Source organism: Cynara cardunculus, assembly GCF_001531365.2.
Source record: "Cynara cardunculus var. scolymus isolate 2C chromosome LG 13, CcrdV1, whole genome shotgun sequence".
Classification (NCBI taxonomy): domain Eukaryota; kingdom Viridiplantae; phylum Streptophyta; class Magnoliopsida; order Asterales; family Asteraceae; genus Cynara; species Cynara cardunculus.
Window position 1 is genome coordinate 8,033,552 of NC_037540.1, and position 23,651 is coordinate 8,057,202.

The 23,651-nt window shown below is 33.0% G+C and overlaps 2 protein-coding genes and 2 non-coding genes across 4 annotated transcripts; all 4 read left to right on the top strand.

The window, feature by feature from the left end:
• Nucleotides 1-8,313: 8,313 nt before the first annotated feature.
• On the top strand, nt 8,314-10,975 carry LOC112525722 (ATP-dependent zinc metalloprotease FTSH, chloroplastic-like). The gene is made up of 4 exons (XM_025135959.1): nt 8,314-9,643; nt 9,786-10,032; nt 10,106-10,461; nt 10,597-10,975. The coding sequence occupies exons 1-4, from the start codon at nt 8,351-8,353 to the stop codon at nt 10,816-10,818; spliced, it is 2,118 nt and encodes a 705-aa protein (XP_024991727.1). The 5' UTR covers nt 8,314-8,350; the 3' UTR covers nt 10,819-10,975.
• A 3,706-nt stretch (nt 10,976-14,681) lies between these two features.
• LOC112524388 (alkane hydroxylase MAH1-like) lies at nt 14,682-16,229 on the top strand. Its single transcript, XM_025134179.1, has one exon. The coding sequence runs from the start codon at nt 14,682-14,684 to the stop codon at nt 16,227-16,229; it is 1,548 nt and encodes a 515-aa protein (XP_024989947.1).
• Nucleotides 16,230-17,030: 801 nt separating this feature from the next.
• On the top strand, nt 17,031-17,103 carry TRNAA-AGC. Its single transcript has one exon. It is a non-coding gene; the product is annotated as a tRNA-Ala (tRNA).
• Nucleotides 17,104-19,469: 2,366 nt separating this feature from the next.
• TRNAA-AGC lies at nt 19,470-19,542 on the top strand. The gene has a single exon. It is a non-coding gene; the product is annotated as a tRNA-Ala (tRNA).
• The last annotated feature ends 4,109 nt before the right edge of the window (nt 19,543-23,651 follow it).

Here is a 23,651-nt window from a genome sequence, read left to right on the forward strand (position 1 = left end):
CTTTGGTAGATAGAAGTTAGTATATGTGTTAAAGATGTTATATAAGAGTTTGGGTTAGATCTAAGATCTTTAGGGAAGAGGGTACGAAGTACGTACTACGGAGTCTCACGTACGTACGGGTATGGCGACAGCTAGATTCTGGAGAATTGTCCCTATGAACCTTCCAAGAAATTGTCCCATTGTCAACATATTCATTGATTATGGTGCCAGAGGAGGCATTGGATAACACAAGTGATTGAATATATATATATATATATATATATATATATATATATATATATATATATATAATTTTAAATTGTTTGTAAAAATGTATATTTATCCCAAACTATTATTTTTGAAATGTTTCATTTCCGTTTGATAATAACTTCTACAAAATATATATAAAATGCTTAGAAGGTATTTGCGTAATACAACAAAATTAATCTTGATTTTAATATTTTATTTTATTTTTTATCTCAGTCGATGTTATAGTATGATCTTATGTGATTTTGAAAAAGCGATGATGTTTTTATTTTTAAATTAAATATAAACTTGAAGATATCATAAAAATTTGACAAAAAATATATCGATAATAGTATCAAAGTAACTATTTAAAATTCTTATTTTTGTGTAATTTTTTAATTCAATTTTTTATTATAATTTAATTTAGGTTCAATAACGAAATAATTTATATTTGGTTTAATAATATAATTTTCTTATAAAGATATTAATTAATTATTTTGTTAGAACTCGATAATTATCATAATTATATTTTATATTTTTAAAATGAGATGTTTATCCACTATTTGATTATGTTTATACGCAGTTAGTTCACGAATTCAAACATGAAACTTTAATAAGTTGTACTTATGCATAATTTATTTGTAATCTTGAACTTTAAGTAATATGAATCAATATACAGTACTTCATGCATAAAAAATAGGTTTTAAGAGTTTTTGTCAAATACTTTATAATATAGTATTTTATAAGATCGGTTGTGATATTATTAAAATATTATTAAATTATATTTATGATTATTTGATATTATTAAAATATCTTTATTAAATTACATAATGATTTAAAGATTTAATTTTTCAAAACATATCACCTATACGTGTAAGATTTTACCGTTAGTTTATGATTTTAAAAGTTAAAACGAATAAAAATGGGTGCATGAACAAGGGTCCTATAACTTGTGTGGAAAATAATGTATTTTAAACTATTAATTTTAGTCATTTTATTCTTATAATATTGTTATTTTAGACGGTGTATCAATGTTTGATTTGTCTTTGATTTTTAGCCAAAATGATAAATGATGATGGTTAAAACCTTTTGCATCAACCAGTCAAAAGTAGAAGCAGGGTTTCAACTATTTAGATTTTATACTTTGAAGATCTTTGTAGAACAGGATTTTTAAGACACTCATTTTACACAATGATGATGATAACGACTAGATTTGTTTGCGTATCCGGTGGGTTTGGATTAGTGGTGGTGGTTAATAATGGCCCCTATATATATATGGGTTGTTGTTGAGAATAACATTTATTCATATAATTATCTATACGTCATATGTCATGTCAGGGGCGGATCCGCATGAAATGGTATTATATAATGTGCAACTACAAATTTGGTTCCACATATTGCTTAAATTTTTTACGTTTGGTAATAGTTGGTTGCGTGCAACCATATATAGTTACTGAAGCTTTAAGGATATGTGTAAAGTTTTATATAGAAAGATACATAAAGTTCTTGAAAGTGGAAGTAGTTTATTAATATTTGAAGATAATTTTTGTTAACTAATTTATTGTTTTAAAACAATATTTTTTGATTAATTTTTATTTTATGTTATGATAGTTAATTGGTGCAACCACTTCGAAAAAACTCTCTGGATTTGCCCCTGTGTCGCATCACATATATTTCAAAGGTAACTAACTATATTGCCCTTATGTGTGAATTAGATGGGTCAAAGGCCTCTGAAGTTGGGTGATGTCTTTTTAGCAGAATTCCACCATTTTAAAAGTTTTTAAAGTTTTTTTTTGTTGATTTAAAGAGATTTTAAAAAAACTTGGTTGATTTCACGAGACATTTTCGCTTTTTAGGTTGATGTTCTTGGATTTTCTAATATGTTGGAACACCACTTAAAGTTTAGAGTATATATCTTTTACCTGGCGGTGGAAGCTTATCCTTATTTGGATAACCAAGTAATCTCAAATAAGGCGTGCGGGCTTGCCCTTATACCAAAAAAAAATATTCTATTGATGAAAATCGGTTATAGATCCCCCGATAGAGACGATAATCATAATTCAATTTAATTTTGAATATAAAATTAAAAGATATTTACTGTAAAATCGTTGAGTGATTTCTTTTACGGGCTGTTTGGCAGTTGCTGAATGATTTGGTGCTGAATGATTAAGAGGCTCTCATGATATAGTGCAAAATGAAATATAATTATTTTGTAATTGTTTACAATGAAATTAGGGCGCTGAATGGTTAAAACATGTCTAGGATACAAAATCATTCAGATGTTTTTAAAACCATTAAGAAACAGATTTTTTTTTACCAAACAAGATTTACCTTTTAATGATTCAAAAACTACCTGAACCCATATTTTAACAGGTAAGTTGTGGATCTTTTTGAAACTCTTGATGCCCATACATTCTTTTATTTTAATTCAAAAATCAAGAGACATCATCATAGAAGAATTAACCAAGTATCATAAAACTTGGGAGAAAAAGGTTCGGTTGCTAAAATAATTTAATATTTTCAGCGACAAATACATAATTTTTTTGGAGCAGATGTAATCTTAAAGTGGATCAAAGACTTAGAAAGTTGTTCGATGCATTTTAGCTTAATTTCATTGTTTTAAAGGATTTTTAAGTTTTTTGGTTGATTTCAAAAGAATTAATCGGTTTTGTGGTTGATTCCGAGAGATTTTCATTTTATGTTTTTTGGTTGATATACCTTGTATATTTCGATATCTCTGTTCACATTCAAAGTTTAACATATGCATGCATCTTTTATAATCCAAAAAGAATTTATCGGTTGAACAAATGTAGAAGACTCCGCTACAACTTTGATGTTTTATTATATGTGATGTCAATTATTTATTAGTTTCAATATATTAAACAGTTGGACGCAAACTTGATCATACGATGCGGATGGAGATAAGTGTGAACGAAGGGACCTGGGAGAGACACCAGACCAGGCTGTGTGGTGTTGTAGTAGGCCAGACACTGCCGTACACCAAGTTCTTTTTTAATATTTGATCATTATTAAAGTGAATTATGGATTTTTGTCCCTATGGTTTGGGGCTTCTTAATAAATTGGTCCCTGAATTTTATTTACTACAAAATAAGACTTATCATTTGTTGAATTTGGTTCCTTATCTTAATGTCCATTTATTTTGTTGGAGTCTCATATTAACTAGACTTAGACCATCTCTTCAATATATATATGTGTTAGAACTTTCTCTTTCTATTGAAAGACTATTTTTATAAAGTTATTTGGAGTTCCGTATATTCTCACATGGTATCAGAGTGAAAATTTGTCGTTTCAGGGACTTGACATCCCGGCTAACCCCCTCTCGACGCCTTAGGACAATTTGTGTCCATTTAGCCTCAGTTAAAGGGGGCGTGTTGATTCACATCACGCATGGTTCGTTATTACCGCGGGGGGGGGGGGGGAGTTAAAAAAAGAAAATTACAGATAATTGCTTTTTGAAAAAGGTTAAATAGATAAAGGGTAAAATGATGATTTTGAGCCTTCCTTGAATGAATTTAACTGGAAAAGATAACAAACCTTAGGGGCGAGGGACTAAATCGAACAAATAAAATTAAATACAAACCTAAGTCTTAATATGTAACAACTGAAGTTTGACTAATTCTATAACAACCCAAAAAACAGGGACCAAATCCGTATTTCACTCTAATCAATAATCAATATTATCCAATATATATATATATATATATATATATATATATATATATATATATATAGTTGAGGATAATATAATATAAATTTAGGAAAAATTGAGTAAAAAAGGAGAACAGATGTCCCGTCAATATGTTTCTACTTTATAGATATATATAAATTGTGTCAAACATGATCTAAGAGGATGTAGAAAAAATGAACTTTTCTATTCTTTACATATGCATAGGTCAAAAAGGTGGTTGTTAATTTATATTATTTCTTATTATCAATATCATATGTATTATCCAAATAAAAACTATTTTTTAATAAAATAAAACAACTGATTTATCATAAAAAAAAATCTAGCTAGATTTATATAATAAGATTGAAAAAAGTATAATAATAGACTTCACATGAAATTAATCTACAAAAACATATATAATGTTTTTATTTTGATAAAAGAAACGCAACCCATAATTATTATTTATTCCAAACCATAGAAAAGTACAAGAGAAAATCGGACATACCCAATCATAACAGTCGGTGGCAAGATAGCTTTCTTACCTATTCTATTAGAAACGGTTGATTTGTAAATCCAATTACCTAAATGTAACTTCATAATAAATTAACAACCATCGATCTTCATTCTTCACTTAACGTACTTTCCAAATCAAAAAGGGCCCAATTGTGAACCCATTTACTTTGATACGTTTCAGGCCCAATAGAATGCAGCCCATCAAATCGTAGCCCAGGCCTTTAACAACATCTTCCAATTTAGCAATATTCATCATTTTAACCCAAAACCTTTCTAGTGTTGCACAAACCATAAACCAACCACAGGATGAAAGAAATGGTTTTGGAACACATTGTGAGAATGAGAACCATACCAATTTCATCCAATGATGTTCCATACATGCTTGACCAAAATTAAAGATTTGATCCTCAAACCATCATGTTTATTTCTCAAAGACACTTCTTTTGTCGAAAGCTAAACCAACGAGAAAAAGTGTTTGGCCAAGATCAAAAGTTAACCCACTTTATTCGCTGGTCGAATCATCCTCGCTTCACGGGAATTGCCGTTGTAGTATGTGTGTGGCCCTTCCCATAAAGGACATGCGGACTTGAAGGTCATATCCACTTTCCTCCAGCATTGTCCTTCGTGAATGTGGCACACATCTTTTTGTTTGTTTTAGAGTCGTTTTGGCGGGGAATTGGGCATGTTTGGAACCCTAACCCAGACTAAGAAGGTAACTATATCCTATAAGGCTATCATACGAGACTTACCTGGCTCTCATGGAGAGTAAGGCCGTGTTTGTTTTTTAAAATTTGCACTTAATGTCCTCTGAATTCTGGCTCGGTCAAACATTTTCTTTTTTAGAGTGTTTAGTCTTTTTATCAAAATAAGAGCTTAAAAACTATGAAACTCATCTGGAATTTTAAGTGGAAAAAAACCCTTAACACCTCTTAATCAGATCAGTGGGCATTCGATAACAAACGTCTGAACTCCTTTGCAGCGTACGAGAGCGAGAAGACGGTGAGTGTGGTGATTCATCATCAGTGGTTTTAGGGACGTAAAGGCATGTATTAGCTCTAGAGCTAGTTTGACCTTCCTCCATTTCCCGACCAGTCTCAATAGGGAGACCTCTCTTATAAGCCATCTTTGTCGTTCATTCAATGAGCATCTTATTGTACCATAGAAATCCCCTCAAAATCTTCCCCGTCTCTTTTATCACCGAAATAGGTATTGAAACAATAAGACTAGTATACCTAAATAAAAGAAACCACAAACTAAATCAGCTAAAGCTTCTTAGCAAAAGACAAGTTTCCATTTTTCCAAACCTTCAACCCTTTCTAGTCTTTATCAATAAATGTCAACAATCCCTATGATATAGTCGTGTGGCTATCGAGGGAAAACATGAATACCTCACAAGTAGGGGTGTAAATGATGCGAGTCGAGCTCGGGTATCATTATACTCGACTCGAACTCGAAACCCAATTTCCAAGCTCGAACTCGACTCAAAAACTTGCAAGTAGTAAAAATCAAAGCTCGACTCGAACTCGATAACTATTTCTCAAGCTCGAACTAAACTCGAAACAAGCTCGAACTACAACTCAAATCAAGCTTAAACTCGAACTCGAATCAAGCTCGAACTAAGCTCACCATTGAAATTGAGAATATTTTAGTGTTTTTTTCTTATAAAATTTTAAAACGTAAAAGTGTTCTCTTAGTTTTTATAAAACTAAAAAGATCAATTTCAAACTTTATCATCAAATAGACAAAGATAGAAATTCCGTTCACCTCCCTATCTTTTTATAACATTTTTTCTTCTTTCCTTTACCATATCTCTTCCTATGCGGGACAATCTCACCAACCCTTTTTATAGTTTTTCTGTCTTTTTTTAATTGTGATTTTAATAAAAAATAATTCATTAATTTTATAATTAAAAAATGTCTAATTTTGTTTAAATATCTAAAAATATAAGACATTTTTGTTCTTTATATTTTACAAATTTTATCATAAAAACTGATTATATTTTAAAACCAATATATAAAATAATCGAGTATCTCACGAACTTTTCGAGTCGAATATTGGGTAGCTTGACTCGACTCATTAATATGTCGAGTCGAGCTCGAGTTCAAGCCGAGCCTATTCGAGTCTAGCTTTGACCGAGTTGATCTTGGGTAGCTCGCGAGTTGTCTCGTATCATTTACACCCCTACTCACAAGAAGTTGCCCAAGCTTAAAATGAATTATTTAAATTTCCTCCGTTCTCACCTCGACACATTACAAAAATAAGAGGTGTTCTTGCCCATATTCGACTTCAACCCAAATACCCTGTTAAACTCCAAGAAGGATGTTCATAAAACATGTATAATCTTGTTAATTTTTCACGTGGAAAACAACACAATTTATACTATATTATAAAGTATTTGACAAAAATTCTTATTAGAACTTCATTTTTAAAAAAAATGTAACTAACTGTAGATAAACATAATCAAATACAAGATAAACATCTTATTTTAAATATAAAAACTCTAAAAATGTAATTAGGATAATCATTGACTTTGACTTCTAACAAAATATTTAATTATTATCTTTATAAAGAATTATATTATTAAATCAAAAATAAATTATTTCATTATTAAACATAAATTAAATTATAATAAAAAACTGAATTAAAAAATTTATGCAAAAAACGAGAATTTTTAAATAGTTAATTGATTACTAATATCGATATATTTTTTCAAAGTTTTATGATATCTTCAAATTAATATTTTATTCAAAAATAAAAACATTATTGTTTTCTCAAAACCATGTAAAAACCGTATTATATCGACAGAGACAAAGAATAAAACAAAATATTAAAATAGAAATGTGCGAGTATCCTTCTAGTTACAACTAATATATGAGTTAGTCCTTGGTGCAACTTAACTTGTTAGAACCTGAGTTTGCTTCCTACTAGTCACTGGTTCAAGTCCCTCAAGATTTGCCCGAACACCCACAATTATAATTTAAACTAATATATGCGTTTTGGAAAACAATCATCAAAGATATATTTAAAACATGTAGCTTAATTATCCAGGGGTCTAAAATCAAATGAAAATCCGGTGTGAGCCAATCATTTAAAATAATTAATGTTATTTTTTAAAATAAAGTAACAAGATAAATTTATTAATTTGATATTCTCATTTTGTATTCAATTAAATTATTTAACGACTTTCTCTTTTTCTCCATATTTTCATTTTGTAGGTGGGAGTTCAAACGAGAACCCTTCTGTTTTGTGAAAACATGAGAACAGTTGTGAGCCTCAAACTTTATCAACTTATACTTAAATTCTAATAAATAAAAATAAATCATCAAGAACAGTGATGTTATTATGTATTCTCTATAATTTTAATATTGTTTTAACTAATTGTAAACATTCCATGATTTTCGATCACATCTCTTATCGTTTAATGTAATATTAGATTCGATCATCTTGCTTGACTCGAATTGTTAACTGTGATAATAAACTCTCCGCTAAACGGTTCGCTGAATGTTCGGTTTGTTTATAGCCTTAATAATGAAAAGTGATATAGAAGACTCTTAATAAATTTATTATTTTACTTTTTTACTCGTCAACAACAACAACCGTTGTAAAATATTTATTAAATTTACCATTTATTGTAGTAAGAAATATGTAATTACCACTATATGTTTTTATCATATAACCAATTCAAAATTACAAGCTTTTGGAAGAAAGAAGGTCGAGATCAAAGAAATTGCAAGTTTTTCTGGTAAACCATATGATTGAATACGTCATTGAGAATGATGATATGGGTTAGATAGGGTGATAAATAAGAACACGTAGATGATGTCCAATCCAATTGAACACTCGAAATCTATGGCTTTGCTTGCTACTTCTAAATCAAAATAACAAGCCAATTCTTTTAAGGAAAAAACCTCAAAATTTTCATCAATGGCGTCCACCACCAACACTATCCTTCTATCTTCAAATTTCTTGCTCTCATCCTCAGCCCCCAAAACCCGCAAATCTCCAAGGAATCGATTTGTGATCCCAAAATCAATATTAAACAACAAATCGAATTCTTCAAAACATCTGATTTTTCAATCGAAAGCTACTTTAGCTGCTTTGCTTTTTTCTTCAATCGCAACACCACCGGCACTAGCTTTAGACACCAATCCACCACCGTCGTCACCACCGCAAAACCCACTTCAAGCTGAACTGATCGAACAAAACCCATTAAAAAGTTCTTCGCTTTTCTCCCAACAGAATGTCTTAACTGCTCCAAAACCCCAGGCGAGCTCTGATTTGCCTGAGGGCAGTCAATGGAGATACAGTGAGTTCTTGAACGCAGTCAAGAAAGGGAAAGTTGAAAGGGTTAGGTTTAGCAAAGATGGTGGTGTCTTGCAGCTCGCCGCCGTGGACGGCCATAAAGCCACCGTGATTGTTCCCAACGACCCTGATCTTATCGACATCTTGGCAATGAACGGTGTTGACATATCTGTGTCAGAAGGGGAAGCTAGTAATGGCTTGTTTGGGTTCATTGGTAACTTGTTGTTTCCACTGTTAGCTTTTGGCGGTTTGTTTTTCTTGTTCCGCCGATCCCAAGGTGGCCCTGGAGGGCCGGGAGGGCTCGGTGGACCAATGGATTTTGGCAGGTCGAAATCCAAGTTTCAGGAAGTTCCTGAAACCGGCGTCTCGTTTGCAGACGTAGCCGGAGCTGATCAAGCCAAGTTAGAATTACAAGAAGTTGTTGATTTCTTGAAAAACCCAGATAAGTATACAGCTCTTGGAGCTAAAATCCCCAAAGGATGTCTCTTGGTCGGACCACCAGGAACCGGAAAGACCCTTTTAGCTCGAGCAGTGGCCGGAGAAGCCGGTGTGCCGTTTTTCTCATGTGCCGCCTCTGAATTCGTTGAATTGTTTGTGGGTGTTGGTGCTTCTCGTGTTAGAGATTTGTTTGAGAAGGCCAAATCCAAAGCACCTTGCATTGTGTTTATAGATGAGATAGATGCAGTTGGGAGGCAAAGAGGTGCAGGTCTTGGTGGTGGAAATGATGAAAGAGAACAAACTATCAATCAACTGTTGACCGAGATGGATGGGTTTTCGGGCAATTCGGGTGTTATAGTTTTGGCAGCCACGAACCGGCCAGATGTTCTTGATTCGGCGTTGTTAAGGCCAGGGAGGTTCGATCGACAGGTTACAGTTGATCGCCCTGATGTTGCTGGCCGAGTCAAGATCCTACAGGTATTATTGCTCATCTGTTGTCCCAAGAATTTTGCTGCTGTATTATATCTGGAATAGACGGGTATAGATTTCCCTAGAGCGGAACCTGTTAGGTTACTCTCTAAAATAGCCAATTGAAGTATAACGTTATCTTGTGTGATAGGTGCATTCGAGGGGAAAGGCACTTGCAAAAGACGTAGATTTTGATAAAATCGCAAGGCGAACCCCGGGATTCACTGGTGCTGATTTGCAAAATCTGATGAATGAAGCAGCCATTCTTGCAGCTCGGCGTGAACTAAAGGAAATAAGCAAAGATGAAATAGCAGACGCATTAGAACGGATCATTGCTGGGCCAGAGAAGAAAAACGCTGTTGTCTCGGAAGAAAAGAAGAGGCTCGTTGCCTATCACGGTTAGATCCTGTTTTTCTGGTCGTTTTCTGGTGTTTTCTTGAGCATGATGCTATGAAAATGTTTGATTTGCAGAAGCTGGGCATGCTCTAGTTGGTGCACTGATGCCCGAATACGATCCAGTAGCCAAGATATCCATCATTCCTCGTGGTCAAGCCGGTGGTCTGACCTTTTTCGCTCCAAGTGAAGAAAGGCTCGAGTCTGGTTTGTACAGCAGAAGCTATCTTGAAAACCAAATGGCGGTTGCACTCGGTGGAAGGGTTGCCGAAGAGGTTATTTTTGGACATAACAATGTTACGACAGGCGCGTCTAATGACTTCATGCAAGTTTCGCGGGTGGCAAGGCAGATGGTAGAGCGGTTAGGATTCAGCAAGAAAATCGGTCAAGTTGCTATCGGTGGAGGTGGCGGAAATCCGTTCTTGGGCCAACAGGTATGTTACTCGTTAATATTAGCTAATCAGAGGTTCAAATTTCACCAAAGATGAAAAGTCTGTCGTATATAAATATAAAAGAAAACATTTTTCGTAAGGTAGACTGATGAAATGTATGGGTGTGAAATTATGCAGATGTCGTCCCAGAAAGATTACTCGATGGCAACAGCAGATATAGTAGACGCGGAGGTGCGGGAGCTAGTCGAGAAGGCGTATGCACGAGCAACAGAGATCATGACTACACATATTGATATCTTACACAAGCTCGCTCAACTCCTTATCGAGAAAGAGACGGTAGACGGGGAAGAATTCATGAGCCTCTTCATCGATGGCAAGGCGGAACTCTATATTTCGTAGATTTTGTGTTCATTTTATAGCGTAAGCTTGTGAATAGGTGGGATTAATAGCTAGATTCTCGATTCCTATAGATCATACTTCCATTCAAATCCAAGGAATTAAACCCTAAAAACCGTTAATTTACCTGATCTCAAAGGAATCCTTGGCGACAATTCTACAAATCGAACACGGAATTGAAATTCAAAAATCCTCCAATTCCATTGCGAACCAAACGTAGGATGATTATTTTTTTAATATAATTAATGTTAGAATTGTATCTCTTTCCAAAATATCAACATGAACAAAAACTCTGAAACAAACCCAGGAAATGAAACAATTTCAGATTCTAACTCTTTCGAAAAGATCAACAAGAACAAAATAGGAAAGAAGGCATCAGGTTATCAAACCTGAATGGTTTTGAAGGTGACTAGGCCAGTTTTGATTGAATCTTGAAGAAAAATATCAACAACAATATAACATCAAAGCCCTAATATCAGAAGAAGGGCTTTGATATCAGAAGAAATTCGTCTTAATAGTTCCATTAAGGGGCAACATCTGAATCGTTAAGAGGTGAATCTTGTTTGACAAAAAAAAAAATCTCTTTTAATGGTTCTAAAACCCTCTAAACGATTTTGTATCCTGGATCTCCCTAAAACATTAAGAGCTCTAATTTCATTGTACACAATTATCAAACAATTATATTTCATTTTGCATTATATCATGAGAGTATCTTAATTAATCATTCTACACCAAACCATTCAACAATTGCCAAAGAGCATTTCGACGAAAGAACCCAAACTCTAGATAGGAAAGTAGATGGGTTTTCTCACAAGATAATGCTGAGATCGTAAAAGTTCAAAAACCCATTTGACAACTTCGATAGGGAAACCGTCATTTTGCGACAACATTTATTGGGTGTGGGGTTAACAAAATAAACACCAATAATCGATTCATAAAAAACCCATCACAAGCTTGAAAACTAAAGATTTGATTAAAAAGAGAATAATATGCTTGAAGTTGTTCAATAGGGAAAAGACAAAAAACCATCCTGATTGGAAGAAAAAGCCGACTCTCGATGGAGACCACCAGACAAGGATTGGGATCCAGATATCGGTGGTTTGCAGATGTGAGTTTTACGGTGGGGGTGTTCAGAGTAATGGCAAATGACAGTGAGAGAGAATGGGGAAGGGAGGCAACAGTGCTTGATGGTAGTGGTGGCCGAAGGAGAACGACTGTTGGTGGTGGTCGAAGGAGAACGACTGTTGGTGGTGGCCGGAGGAGCGATGGTTGTGGTGCTAGTGCTCGGTGCTTCCAGAACGGTGGGCGAAGGAGCGATGGTTGTGGCGTGGTCTTCGCACTCCCCTACGGCTTCTACGACGGTGGGAGGAGGAGCCATGTACAACAGTACAAGGGACAACTTCATGATATGTTCGATATATTATTTATTTATTTCATATTTTTTTAACTAAAAATCAAATAAAATTATAAAAAGACCAAGATGCCCCTGAGTTAATGGAGTTTTTTTTCACAACAATTGGTCAGAAAGATCAAAAGTGAAACAAAGTGACAACCATAATGACCAAAATTTAATTATTTTGAAATATGGATGATCGTCGATAGTGAATGACAACCATAAGGACCAGAATTGTAATTTACTCATACAAATATCATTGTTACAAAATAAACTGTAGAATAGATTACGTTTTTCGTCCCCATGGTTTGTCATAAATTATGAATTTCGGCTATATGGTTTTAAAATTACATTTTTTCGTCTTTATGATTTACAATTCGTTGTTATTTTTGTTTCATGAGGGTTGAGGCTAACTCTTACCTTTAAGTGCGAAGGACGAAAACAAAAACGAATTTCAAACCATAGGAACGAAAAAACAATAAATTATATATCATAAAATAAAAATAAGTTGTAAACCTTATGAATGAAAACCATAATTTCAAATATACAGGGACGAAAATAGTAATTTTAAACATACCATTAATTTACGCTAGACTTTAACAAATAACAACATGCATGTTATGTAACATAACGAACCATTAAAGATGATTTTCTTAACAACAACGTTTTCGAATTCATTAATTCAAGATTTTTGTTCAAGCAAAAATACTTTAAATCAAACTTTGCACCATGATAAGATTGTTAGTCGTTGAATCACTTACAAAGAAATTATAACTGAAAATTGAATACGATTAATTAAAAAGTTCCCGCGCTTACGAATTACAATACATACAATACAAAAGAATCAATTCCCCATTGAATTTATGGTTGATTAGGGTTAACCACGTTAATTTGAATTAGATTTTAGGGTTTATGGTTTAGTTAACGTCACTAGTAATGGTTGTAGTGTTGTGCGTTTATAGCTTATTAGGCTTTCGATAAGGGATTGGTAAAATTAAATCGATCAACCTGAACTAATGGTATTGGTAATTACTAAAATTCAATCATGCTTGCATATAAGGAGTAACGTTAAGTTTAGTGTTTACGAGTACTTAGAATATTTTTCTGGAAAAAATTGGTGCACTTTTTGCTCTATCTTTAATTAGAAATTAAGTTTTGCGTTAATTAGATGAACAATATTGGTTTATGTGAAAAGATTGGTTAGCGTCTAGGTGGTTAGGGTTTAGTGTTGCGCTTAGGGTTAGGTTTGGGTTTAGCATTCAATAAAAAGTTAGACCTTTTGAGTTATGGTTTTGATTTTTTATGATTATGATTAACATTGAGACGATGCATGTTTACTTAAGATTAATTATCATCACGAACTAAATATTCATAATGAATTTAGATCGCCGTGATTTAGGGTTGATTTAATTAGGAGTTTATCTTAAAATTTAGAAATTCATAATGTATCTATTGTTCATGACTATGTATATAAATTAAATTTTGTAGTACCTGCAATATTTTTAAATGGTGGAATATTGATTTCGATCCTCCCACATCAACCTCTTATTTGCGTTTTTATGATGATGGGTGACAGATTTTGGCACTGATGAGGGAGTTTGATAAGTTGTTATTTGGACCACAGGTTAAATCTCTTTGGAAATATAGGAATGCTTTCGAATCTTCAAAAGGGTCGATGCTGATGGTGATATTCAATTTCAGTCTTTCACTTGGATCTCACCAAGATACAAGAATCAGTCAATTTCATGGACGATGTGGTTTAGTTCTCTTTTGTATCCGGTCTCGTGAGCCTTTTTTGGCTTTGTATTTGTTTTCGGTGTGTTTTTCTCTCGGAAATCTTCTCCTCATGGATTCCTCGTTTCTTTTTTGATAAATAGATCACATAAATATATTAACGAGCTCCCAAAGAGCAAACAACGTTCATACAACGAGAAATAAAAGACGGTAAATTAGAGAATGTAACAAGACAAGATAGGAAACGAGACAGTTGAGCAAAAGGGTGAGCCACCATTCGCTTGTATTTGAATAGCAGTGACAAAGAAAAACTCATCGTCACAAAAGTATGGTACGTAGACGGCCAATGACATCTCAAAACTCCAAACTATCTTCATCCAAAGAGAGATTTACTCGTTGTTGTGAAGGCTTTTTGTTTTTCTTAATGTTATTGCCTTAAAAAAACCAATTTCTTATACAACAAAAGCCATTAATACATCAATAGACATTGAAATGAATGTTTCTTTGGAGGCTAATCAATTCTATCGATCGTCTAAAACCCAAAAAACCAGCGCCCATATTAGATCAACATAAATGTGCTTAACTGGAGAGCTTTATTTCTACAATTAATGCATGCTGATCACATTAATTTTAATCAACTTTCATCACCTTCATAATTAAAATCCACCAGAAACGTTTTATATTCAATCTTGGAAGAGACTATGTCAAACATCAATTCCCCTCTTTCTCCTTTCTTTCCATGGAATTCCTCATAATTCTCTTTCCATTACTCGTTTTCATTTACGTGCTAATCGCTCTGCACATATCTCGAAACCAGAAATCCATCATCCCTAAACATTGGCCGTTTCTTGGCACGATACCAGCGACCCTTGTAAACGCCCACCGACTCCATGATTACACCACCGATGTTCTGGCATCTAGTGGTGGTACCTTCGTGTTCAAAGGCTCTTGGTTATCCGCCAAGAATAAGCTTTGCACCACAAACCCTTTAGACATCCATCACGTTTTGAGCAAGAACTTCACTAATTATCCGAGAGGCCAAAAATTTCGTAACGTATTTGATATCCTTGGAGATGGATTCTCCAATACTGATGGAGACTTATGGGAGTTCCACCATAAAACCATCTTGTCTCTCTTAAAGTCCCCTTGTTTTCAAACCCTCTTAGAAGAGACTATTTGGAACAAGGTGGAAAGAGGGTTACTGCCTGTACTTGATTCCTTTTCCAAACAAGGGTTGGAGATGGATTTGCAGGAAATATTTCAGAGGTTCGCTTTTGATACGATATGTAAATTGCTCTTCGATGATGACCCTAAAAGCATGTCACTCGAGTTTCCTTATATTCCATGCGAGAAGGCTTTGTCGGAGATGGAAGAAGCGATTTTGCATAGGTACATCATGCCCCCAAGCTTTTGGAAACTGCAACAACTACTTAAAATAGGGAATGGGAAGAAGCTGAATGATGCTTGGAAAACCCTTGATCAATTTATATACAAGTGCTTAGCTGTAAAACAGAAGGAGTTCAGTAAATTGCTCAATAATAAACTTCAAGAGGAAAAATTCAAATTATCAACGGCTCTCTTGAGAGAGTATAAAGACAAAAGTGGGACTTCTGGGGATGCCAACAAGTTTTTGAGAGATACGTTATTGAATCTGATGGTTGCAGGAAGAGACACCACCAGCAGCACTCTCTCTTGGTTCTTTTATCTTCTTGCCAAAAACCCGATTGTCGAAGATAAGATTCGAGAAGAGCTTCACACACAACTGGAGATGGAGATGGAGATGGATATGGCTGGGAATTTGAAAGATCTATACGGAGTAGAGTTGTGCAAACTAGTTTATCTTCATGGTGCATTATCTGAAGCCCTAAGGCTATTCCCTCCTATTCCATTTCAACACAAGACTCCATTAAAACCTGATATCCTTCCAAGCGGCCATCAAGTTGATGAGAGTACTATAGTGATCCTATCTTATTATGGCATGGGAAGGATGAAATCGATATGGGGGGAGGATTGCATGGAATTTAAGCCCGAAAGGTGGGTTTCGACGAGTGGAAGGATTAAACATGAACCATCTTACAAATTCCCCGCGTTTAATGCTGGACCCAGAACTTGCTTAGGCAAGCAAATGAGTTTCACTCAGATGAAGATAGTGGCAGCTACGATCATATACCGCTACCATGTTCATCTTGTCGAAGGTCACCTCGTGCTTCCAAGTGAATCCATAGTACTCCAGATGAAGAATGGTTTGAAAGTGAGATTAACTAAAAGACGTGAAGTAAAAATGTGAGCAGTTATAGATTTGTACTGTAGCAAATCAGTTGTGTTTTACTTCTTGTAATTGCAAATTAAGACACTACAACAAAATTAACCATCAATTACAAAACGTCCCAAAATATAAAGGATCATATCTAAAGGAGTTGTAATAAGTTTACAAAACGTTAATAAGTTTTTTAGGATACTTTTAATACAAAGCATCCGATTAGCTATTTTATAGGATACTGTTTTACTAACGGTAATCTAGAACGTAAACTAAAGGAAATCTACTTGATGCCGATTTCAGATTCAATAAGGTGAGAATTTCCAAACAGTAACTATCCGGACCATATTTCAAGTTGAATTAAGTCTTTTTAACTATGTAAACCGAGTACTTTCGTGACAGTTAACCTAACTAGAAGCATTAAGTAATGACAAAACAATCTCAGTTCTACCAATTACTATGAAAAACCGAAAGTCAAAGACAAATAATTGAAAGTTTAAAGGGGTGTTTGGGATTACTTATTTGAAACAACTTATACTTTTCTACAAAATCACTTATCAACTTATTATAAGTCAGAAGGGTTTAACTTCTTCAAAAACTCCTTATTACACCGGTAGAAGTTGTTTATTCAAACATTCAAAAGTGGTTATTACCGATGTCATACCGTAATAAGTCAATAAGTTATTTTTATAAGCAATTTCAAACACCAGACGAACTCCAGTTAAAACATAGAACAGCTAATAAATGAAATGCTTAACATCAGAACAAATCCCAATATTTGCAAATGAGGTTTTTAAAATGTTATATAGGTGTTTAAAAGGCTAACAAGATGGGGATGTAGCTCAGATGGTAGAGCGCTCGCTTAGCATGCGAGAGGTACGGGGATCGATACCCCGCATCTCCATATCATATTGATTTTTTTTATTTGCCAACCTTGAACTTCAGGAAAATTACATATTCAGTCCTTGAAAATTCCAATAATCTCTGTATGACCCACACAAATACACAACACATGGTATCTCGTGCATGTTAGAATGCTAGTTGTGTACTCCCGCGATACGACGGAAGCTGTGAATTTTAACGATCTTAAAGTTTCATTGGTTTTATTATAGAAGATTTAACGATGATATAAGTTACACTTGGTCTTTACATATTAATACAATTTGAACATATAAGAGTTATGATTCCAATTACAGTTTATCGATAAAAAGAAATTGTATGACAGTCCAACATGAAATAAGATGGTTGTAAATAATTTGTTATGACGTTGAGGCTGACATCACCATCATGTTAATCTCCATGGATTCATTATAAGGTTTGACTTCCATTGTAACACGTTATGACATGTTACGTTAAGACGCATTGTTTTCTTAAACATAAAACTTAGTGAGATGGATGATAATCATGTACTACTCTAAGATTTAAATCAACATCAGATAAAACATAAAAACTAAGAACCATAAATAGGTATATATTTATTTTCATTTCCGTACACAAGAGTCGAACGCTAATCCTTTGAGGATTGAATAAATTAGTGAGTAGAGACGCAAAAGATTTAATCACAATTTTGCGCACTTAAAATTGATGTAGTTATTTCTAATTTTGTTACTTTATACAAATTTAAATTGATTTACGAGAGTATTTAGAACATTAACACATTCAAGTATATATCATGTATACATATTCCGTGTTAGGGCACGTCTTGAAAAACGTCATGACCTCACTATAACTCGTAAGGCTTGAGGCTTAACCATGCCGTCATGTCACACCTCACCACATTTAAAACCTTGGATAAAAGTAATGTTATATTTACTAGACACATAAATCGCTACTACCTAATCAAGTCCAGTTTTATTTTGTATTATTGATCATTATTACTCACACACTCACCCGATATATTTTTCCTACCTAGATTGTAAAGCAAAATGTATTGCTAAGGGGCTGTTTACCAAATATTTATCCGGTAAGCACTTATCAGTAAAACTCAATACTATTATTTACTTACCGAATAAGATTTCAGTCAACAAAAACGACTTTATATGCAACAATTTACCCGGTAAGAGCTGACCGTGTTAAGAGTCATTGTCCTCACTTACCGAGTAAGACTCTCGGTCCTTGCCTCGTTTTTACCTGGTAAGATTTTTGGTTCTTACCATATTCATCCGGTAAGGTAATATAACTTGGTAAACGCTTACCCAAGTAAGCATTTGGTAAATGACCTGTAAATGTGGTTTTCTAGACTGAATTTGGAGATATTAAAGTCTCTATGTCTATATAGGACACTTAGATTGTCTAAGCGTCCTATTAGAATACATTATAGAATTTAGGTTTATAATACCAAATTATATAATGTCCTATTTAAAAGCATTTTAATATGTTTATAAGAGCTTTTAGATGTTTTTAACAAATTTCTTAAAACAATTTTAAAATAAAGCGTTCTATTGGCTATTTTATAGGACAAACCTATCTTTTTATAGGCTATTTGTGTTTATAGAATTTTTTTAAATTAATGTCGTATAAAAGAGTTAATACGACACTTTATTTTAGAAAATGTTCAAAAAAAACTTGTTAAAACACATAAAAGCATCCTAAAAACCTATTGTAACACATTTAGATTGATGATTATTGATTATAAGTTGATTCCAAATAATTATGAACAATTTGCTACGCAAGCAATTGAGAACTTTTGAATATTTTAATAGACCATAAAATATACAAATAACGAAATATACAAATTCAATAACGTAACTATGCTACCTATAGAATTATGCTTAATGTTGATTTCATATTTATTACTAAGATGAAATTTGCTAAACATTAACAATTATAACCATATTTCAAGTTGAATTAGGGGCTGTTTACTAAATACTTAATTGGGTAAGTGCTTACCAAATCACAGTACCTTTCTGGATGAATATGACAAATACCAAGAATCTTACTTGGTAAGAATGAAGGCAAGGACTGAGAGTCTTACCCGGTAAATGATGGCGACACTCTTACCTGATTAGTACTAATCGGGTAATTTGTTACATACGATGTCATTTTGGTGGATTAAAATCTTACCCGACAAGTAAACGATAATGTTGAATTTTACCGATAAGCACTTACCAAGTAAGTGTTTAGGTAAACGGCCCCTTAGTCTTTTTTAACTATGCGCATGAATCGACTACTTTCGTGACAGTTAATCCAATTAAAAGTATTAAGCAATAATAAAACAATACAAACTCTAGTTTAAAACATATACAAATGGTATTAAAACGTTAGCATCAAGGGGATGTAGCTCAGATGGTAGAGCGCTCGCTTAGCATGCGAGAGGTACGGGGATCGATACCCCGCATCTCCATTTCTTTTTATTGTTTTATACCGAATCCTGAACTTTAGGATAATTACATTTTTAGTCCTTGAACATTCCAATAGTCTTTCGATGACCCACTCAAATACAAACATGGTATATCGTGCACATTAGAATACAATATATAAGTGATTTTCTTATACATCAGAAGAAGTTCTTTTTTTATTAACCTGTATATCCAATCCGTTATGCGAGCTGACTAATCTCAGTATGACCACCTGCTTTGCAGATAGTTCGGAGTTACCGCATTTGAACCTACGTGGCCACAAAGGATTTTTGTTCTTTCTTGGATTTGAACATGTGACCTCCATGTTTGACTTTTGGAGCCAAGTTAAAACCAATCAAATACAACGCTTGTGGTGAGAAGAAGTAATGTTATATTTACTAGTCATATAAATCGCTACTATTAATTAAGTTCATGTTTTGTTTTGTATTATTGATCATAAAATGTTATCAATCATTTGTTACATTGTTTCTACTAGACTATAAAGTAGAATATTTTGTTAAATGTAGTGTTTTAAACTAAATAGTAAACATTAATGTATGCAAAAAAAAAAATATTAAATAGAACACCCGGTTATAGAGATGTTAAAGGAGCAAATCTAACTTTCATATTGTCTCATTTATCCCAGATATAATGTAAATAACCATTATATATATATATATATATTTTTTTATTTTAACTTTACCATGCGACCTTGTTACATGGCCATAGGGTCGCTTGCACACTTTTTTGGTTGTTAATATAAAATCATATGTGATTTTACATGTAATTTGACCATTATTTTATTTTCTTAAATATGTATCATTGTCGTATGAACCTACATCTCTCTCTCTCTCTCTCTCTCTCTCTCTCTCTCTCTCGAGAGAGAGAGAGATGTGAGTTATTATACAACCCTTTACATTTGTACAACCAATACAATTCAATCTCAACCGTTCATTTAATTTGAAACGAATTATATATATAGGGGCCTAATCAAATGAGAACTAATTAGTTTGTGATAACTATGAGGTCCAATCTCAACCACAAATCAATATATAAATTAGGAAATTTATAATTTTGGTAATTTTGAATTAAAATTTTAATGCAAAGACATTTTAGGTATTTTAAAACTCTCATCTCTCCTCTCTTCTCTCTTCGTCCCCCAGCCACCGTCCTCCGGTCACCGTTCTCCGATGATACCACAATTGTATCACAATACATCATATATGTGTTTGAGTATCAAACTGAGGTCGTTTGTGTGGTCGATCGGAGTTGTAACACAATGGTATCGCAATGCATCTTATATATATTCTCGGGTATCACACTGTATCTTTTGTTTAATAGAGTCAATATCTTTAGGTATCACCGGAGAATGGTAACCGGAGGACGAAGGACGGAGAGAGAAGAGAGGAGAGAGGAGAGAAAATACATAAAATATCATTTCATTAAAATTTTAATTCAAAATTACCAAAATTATAAATTCCTAATTTATCTATTGATTTGTAGTTGAGATTGGATCTCACGGTTACCACAAACTAGTCAGTTCTTCCTTGAATAGGCCCATATATATATATATATATAGAGGAGCGTTCAAATAAAAACTTGCCCCATTTGTGTAAACCGTGTAAACCAATATAATCCATCCATTTTCTTGATCAATGACTAAGATTAGTTTACTTTATTTTAGGAAATTAAAAATTAAAAAATAATAAATATTTATTTTATTTCAATACTAAGGGCAAAATTGGTAAACACAGTTAACATTTTGTAACTCCTTTCCAGATTCATTTAATAACAAAAAAAATCAATTTTTAATATTATAATATATTAAAATCTTTAAATATTTTCATTCATATGAATATGTTTCATCATCATGAAACGAGTGCATGAACATGTACAATATTAATAAAATAAGCAAATAAACTATTTTATAATGAAACCTTCTCATATGAACATTAATTGCATAAATAATAAAATATATTATGCATCCGTTTCATTATAATGAAACCTTTTCATTATGCATACTAATATATTATGCATCCGTTTCATTATAATGAAACCTTTTCATTATGCATACTAATATATTATGCACCCGTTTCATTATTATGAAACCTTTTCATATGAACATTATTATAATATTATGCACCGGTTTCATTATATCAACCTTAAATCAAGAATCCATTACATAACAAGCTATAATCTTAACAAAACTTTCCAAATTCATTGAATAACAAAAAAAATCAATTTTTAATATTATAATATATTAAAATATTTAAATCTTTCCATTCATATAATTACCATTAATAAATTTCCTTATTTAATATTTCTTAATAACTTCCTTATTTATCAAAAAAATAATGAAAATGACCGAAATACCCTTATTGATTAAATTTAATTAAAAAAGAATGGAATTTTTCTATTGGTCGATTTTGGTTTACACGGTTTTTTAGAATGACATGGTTTTCATTTGAACCTGCCCCTATATATATATATATATATATATATATAGGTGGTTTATTATGCAACCCCTCTAATTGTTACAACCAAATACAACCACATTTTAACCATCTATTAATTTTGTTAACAATTACCATTTGATCAGTTGAAAACTACCCTTAACTAAAAGAAAATAAAAAATGGGCGTTTTTAGATGACGTTGTATGGGTTGTAAGAATAGGAAGAGTTGTATTTGATCTTTGATCAGTCCTCTCCCTCTCTCTCTGTCTATATATATATATATATATATATATATATATATATATATATATATATATATAGAGAGAGAGAGAGAGAGAGAGAGAGAGAGAACTGGTTAGTTTTGTGATAATTGTGAGATCCAATCTCAACCACAAATCAATGGTTAAATTAGAAAACTAATAATTTTGGTAATTTGGCTTAAAATTTTAATTAAATGACATTTTAGGTATTTTAAAAATATTATATATATATATATATATATATATATATATCTCCTACCTTCAGCCTGCGGTAAGCCTTCTTCTAACACCTAGTAAAGACAAGATACATAATGTGATACCTAAAATAAATACAACCTGATACCTAGAATTTACCAAGTAAACTTGGAGACTATAAAAAAATACATACAAATGATCCACGTTATGATACCCAAAAATACATACAAGATGCATTGTGATACCCAATATAGTACCAACTGTGGTACCATTATGATACTAACTGTGGTACCAAACCTTAACACATAAAACCTTTGATTTTTAGCCAATGATTTTACCAGGAAGAAACGATTTAGGCTTTCGATATCGGAAAATTTCTTTGATGTAGTACTAGGATTTTTTGATTTTTCAGATCTGGATTTTTCGAAAATTTTATTTGATACAGATCTTTGATATCTAGATGTTTTCAGATCCGATTTCGAATGAGATGGAGAGATCAGACCTTCTATATTTGGATGTTTTATCTGATTTTGATTGAGATGGAGATCTGGATTCGTTGAAGGTCTTGATCTGATGTCGACTCCTTCTTGGCCAATGGCCGGCGAGAATGGTGAACATCAGCCGGTGAAATAGATCTGGATTCATTGAAAGTCTTGATCTGATATCTGGATGTTTTCATCGCCACCATGTAAATTTCCCAGATCTGGATTTTCTAATTTAGGTACGATTCAGATTTGGGTTTAACGAAAAGTCATGGTTGATCGAGTTTTATGGGAATCGATGCTTTAGGAAGGACATATGATGAACAGTGAGGGGACGTTGTGATGGCTGGAGTTGAGAGAGAAGGAAGGGCCTATACAAAATGGAGGTCGAGATCGGAGAAAATGGAGGTATTGAGGGAGAAGGAATAAAGTCGTCGATTTGTTTATGAAATAGAGAGAGACAACTACTTAAATTCAAATATAGAATATTAAACTAATTAAAATAAATTGAATACTCAACACAATTTACTAATTTATGCTTTTACTTATTTTAAGAAATCATAATAATTATCCTAAATGATTGGTTCATGTTGGATCTCACGATTACCACAAACTAAACAATTCTCATTTGATTAACCCCCCCCCTATGTGTGTGTGTGTGTAAGAGGCAATAAACACATATGGAATAAATCTGTTTGTTGTTTGTGTATGTGTATTGTATAC

Excerpts from the sequence above, each read along its gene's own strand:
- LOC112524388 (XM_025134179.1), top strand. The coding sequence starts at position 14,682 with ATGGAATTCCTCATAATTCTCTTTCCATTACTCGTTTTCATTTACGTG.
- LOC112525722 (XM_025135959.1), top strand. The coding sequence starts at position 8,351 with ATGGCGTCCACCACCAACACTATCCTTCTATCTTCAAATTTCTTGCTC. Across the intron at positions 9,644-9,785 it reads GCCGAGTCAAGATCCTACAG|GTGCATTCGAGGGGAAAGGC; the intron begins GTATTATTGCTC and ends CTTGTGTGATAG. Across the intron at positions 10,462-10,596 it reads ATCCGTTCTTGGGCCAACAG|ATGTCGTCCCAGAAAGATTA; the intron begins GTATGTTACTCG and ends GAAATTATGCAG.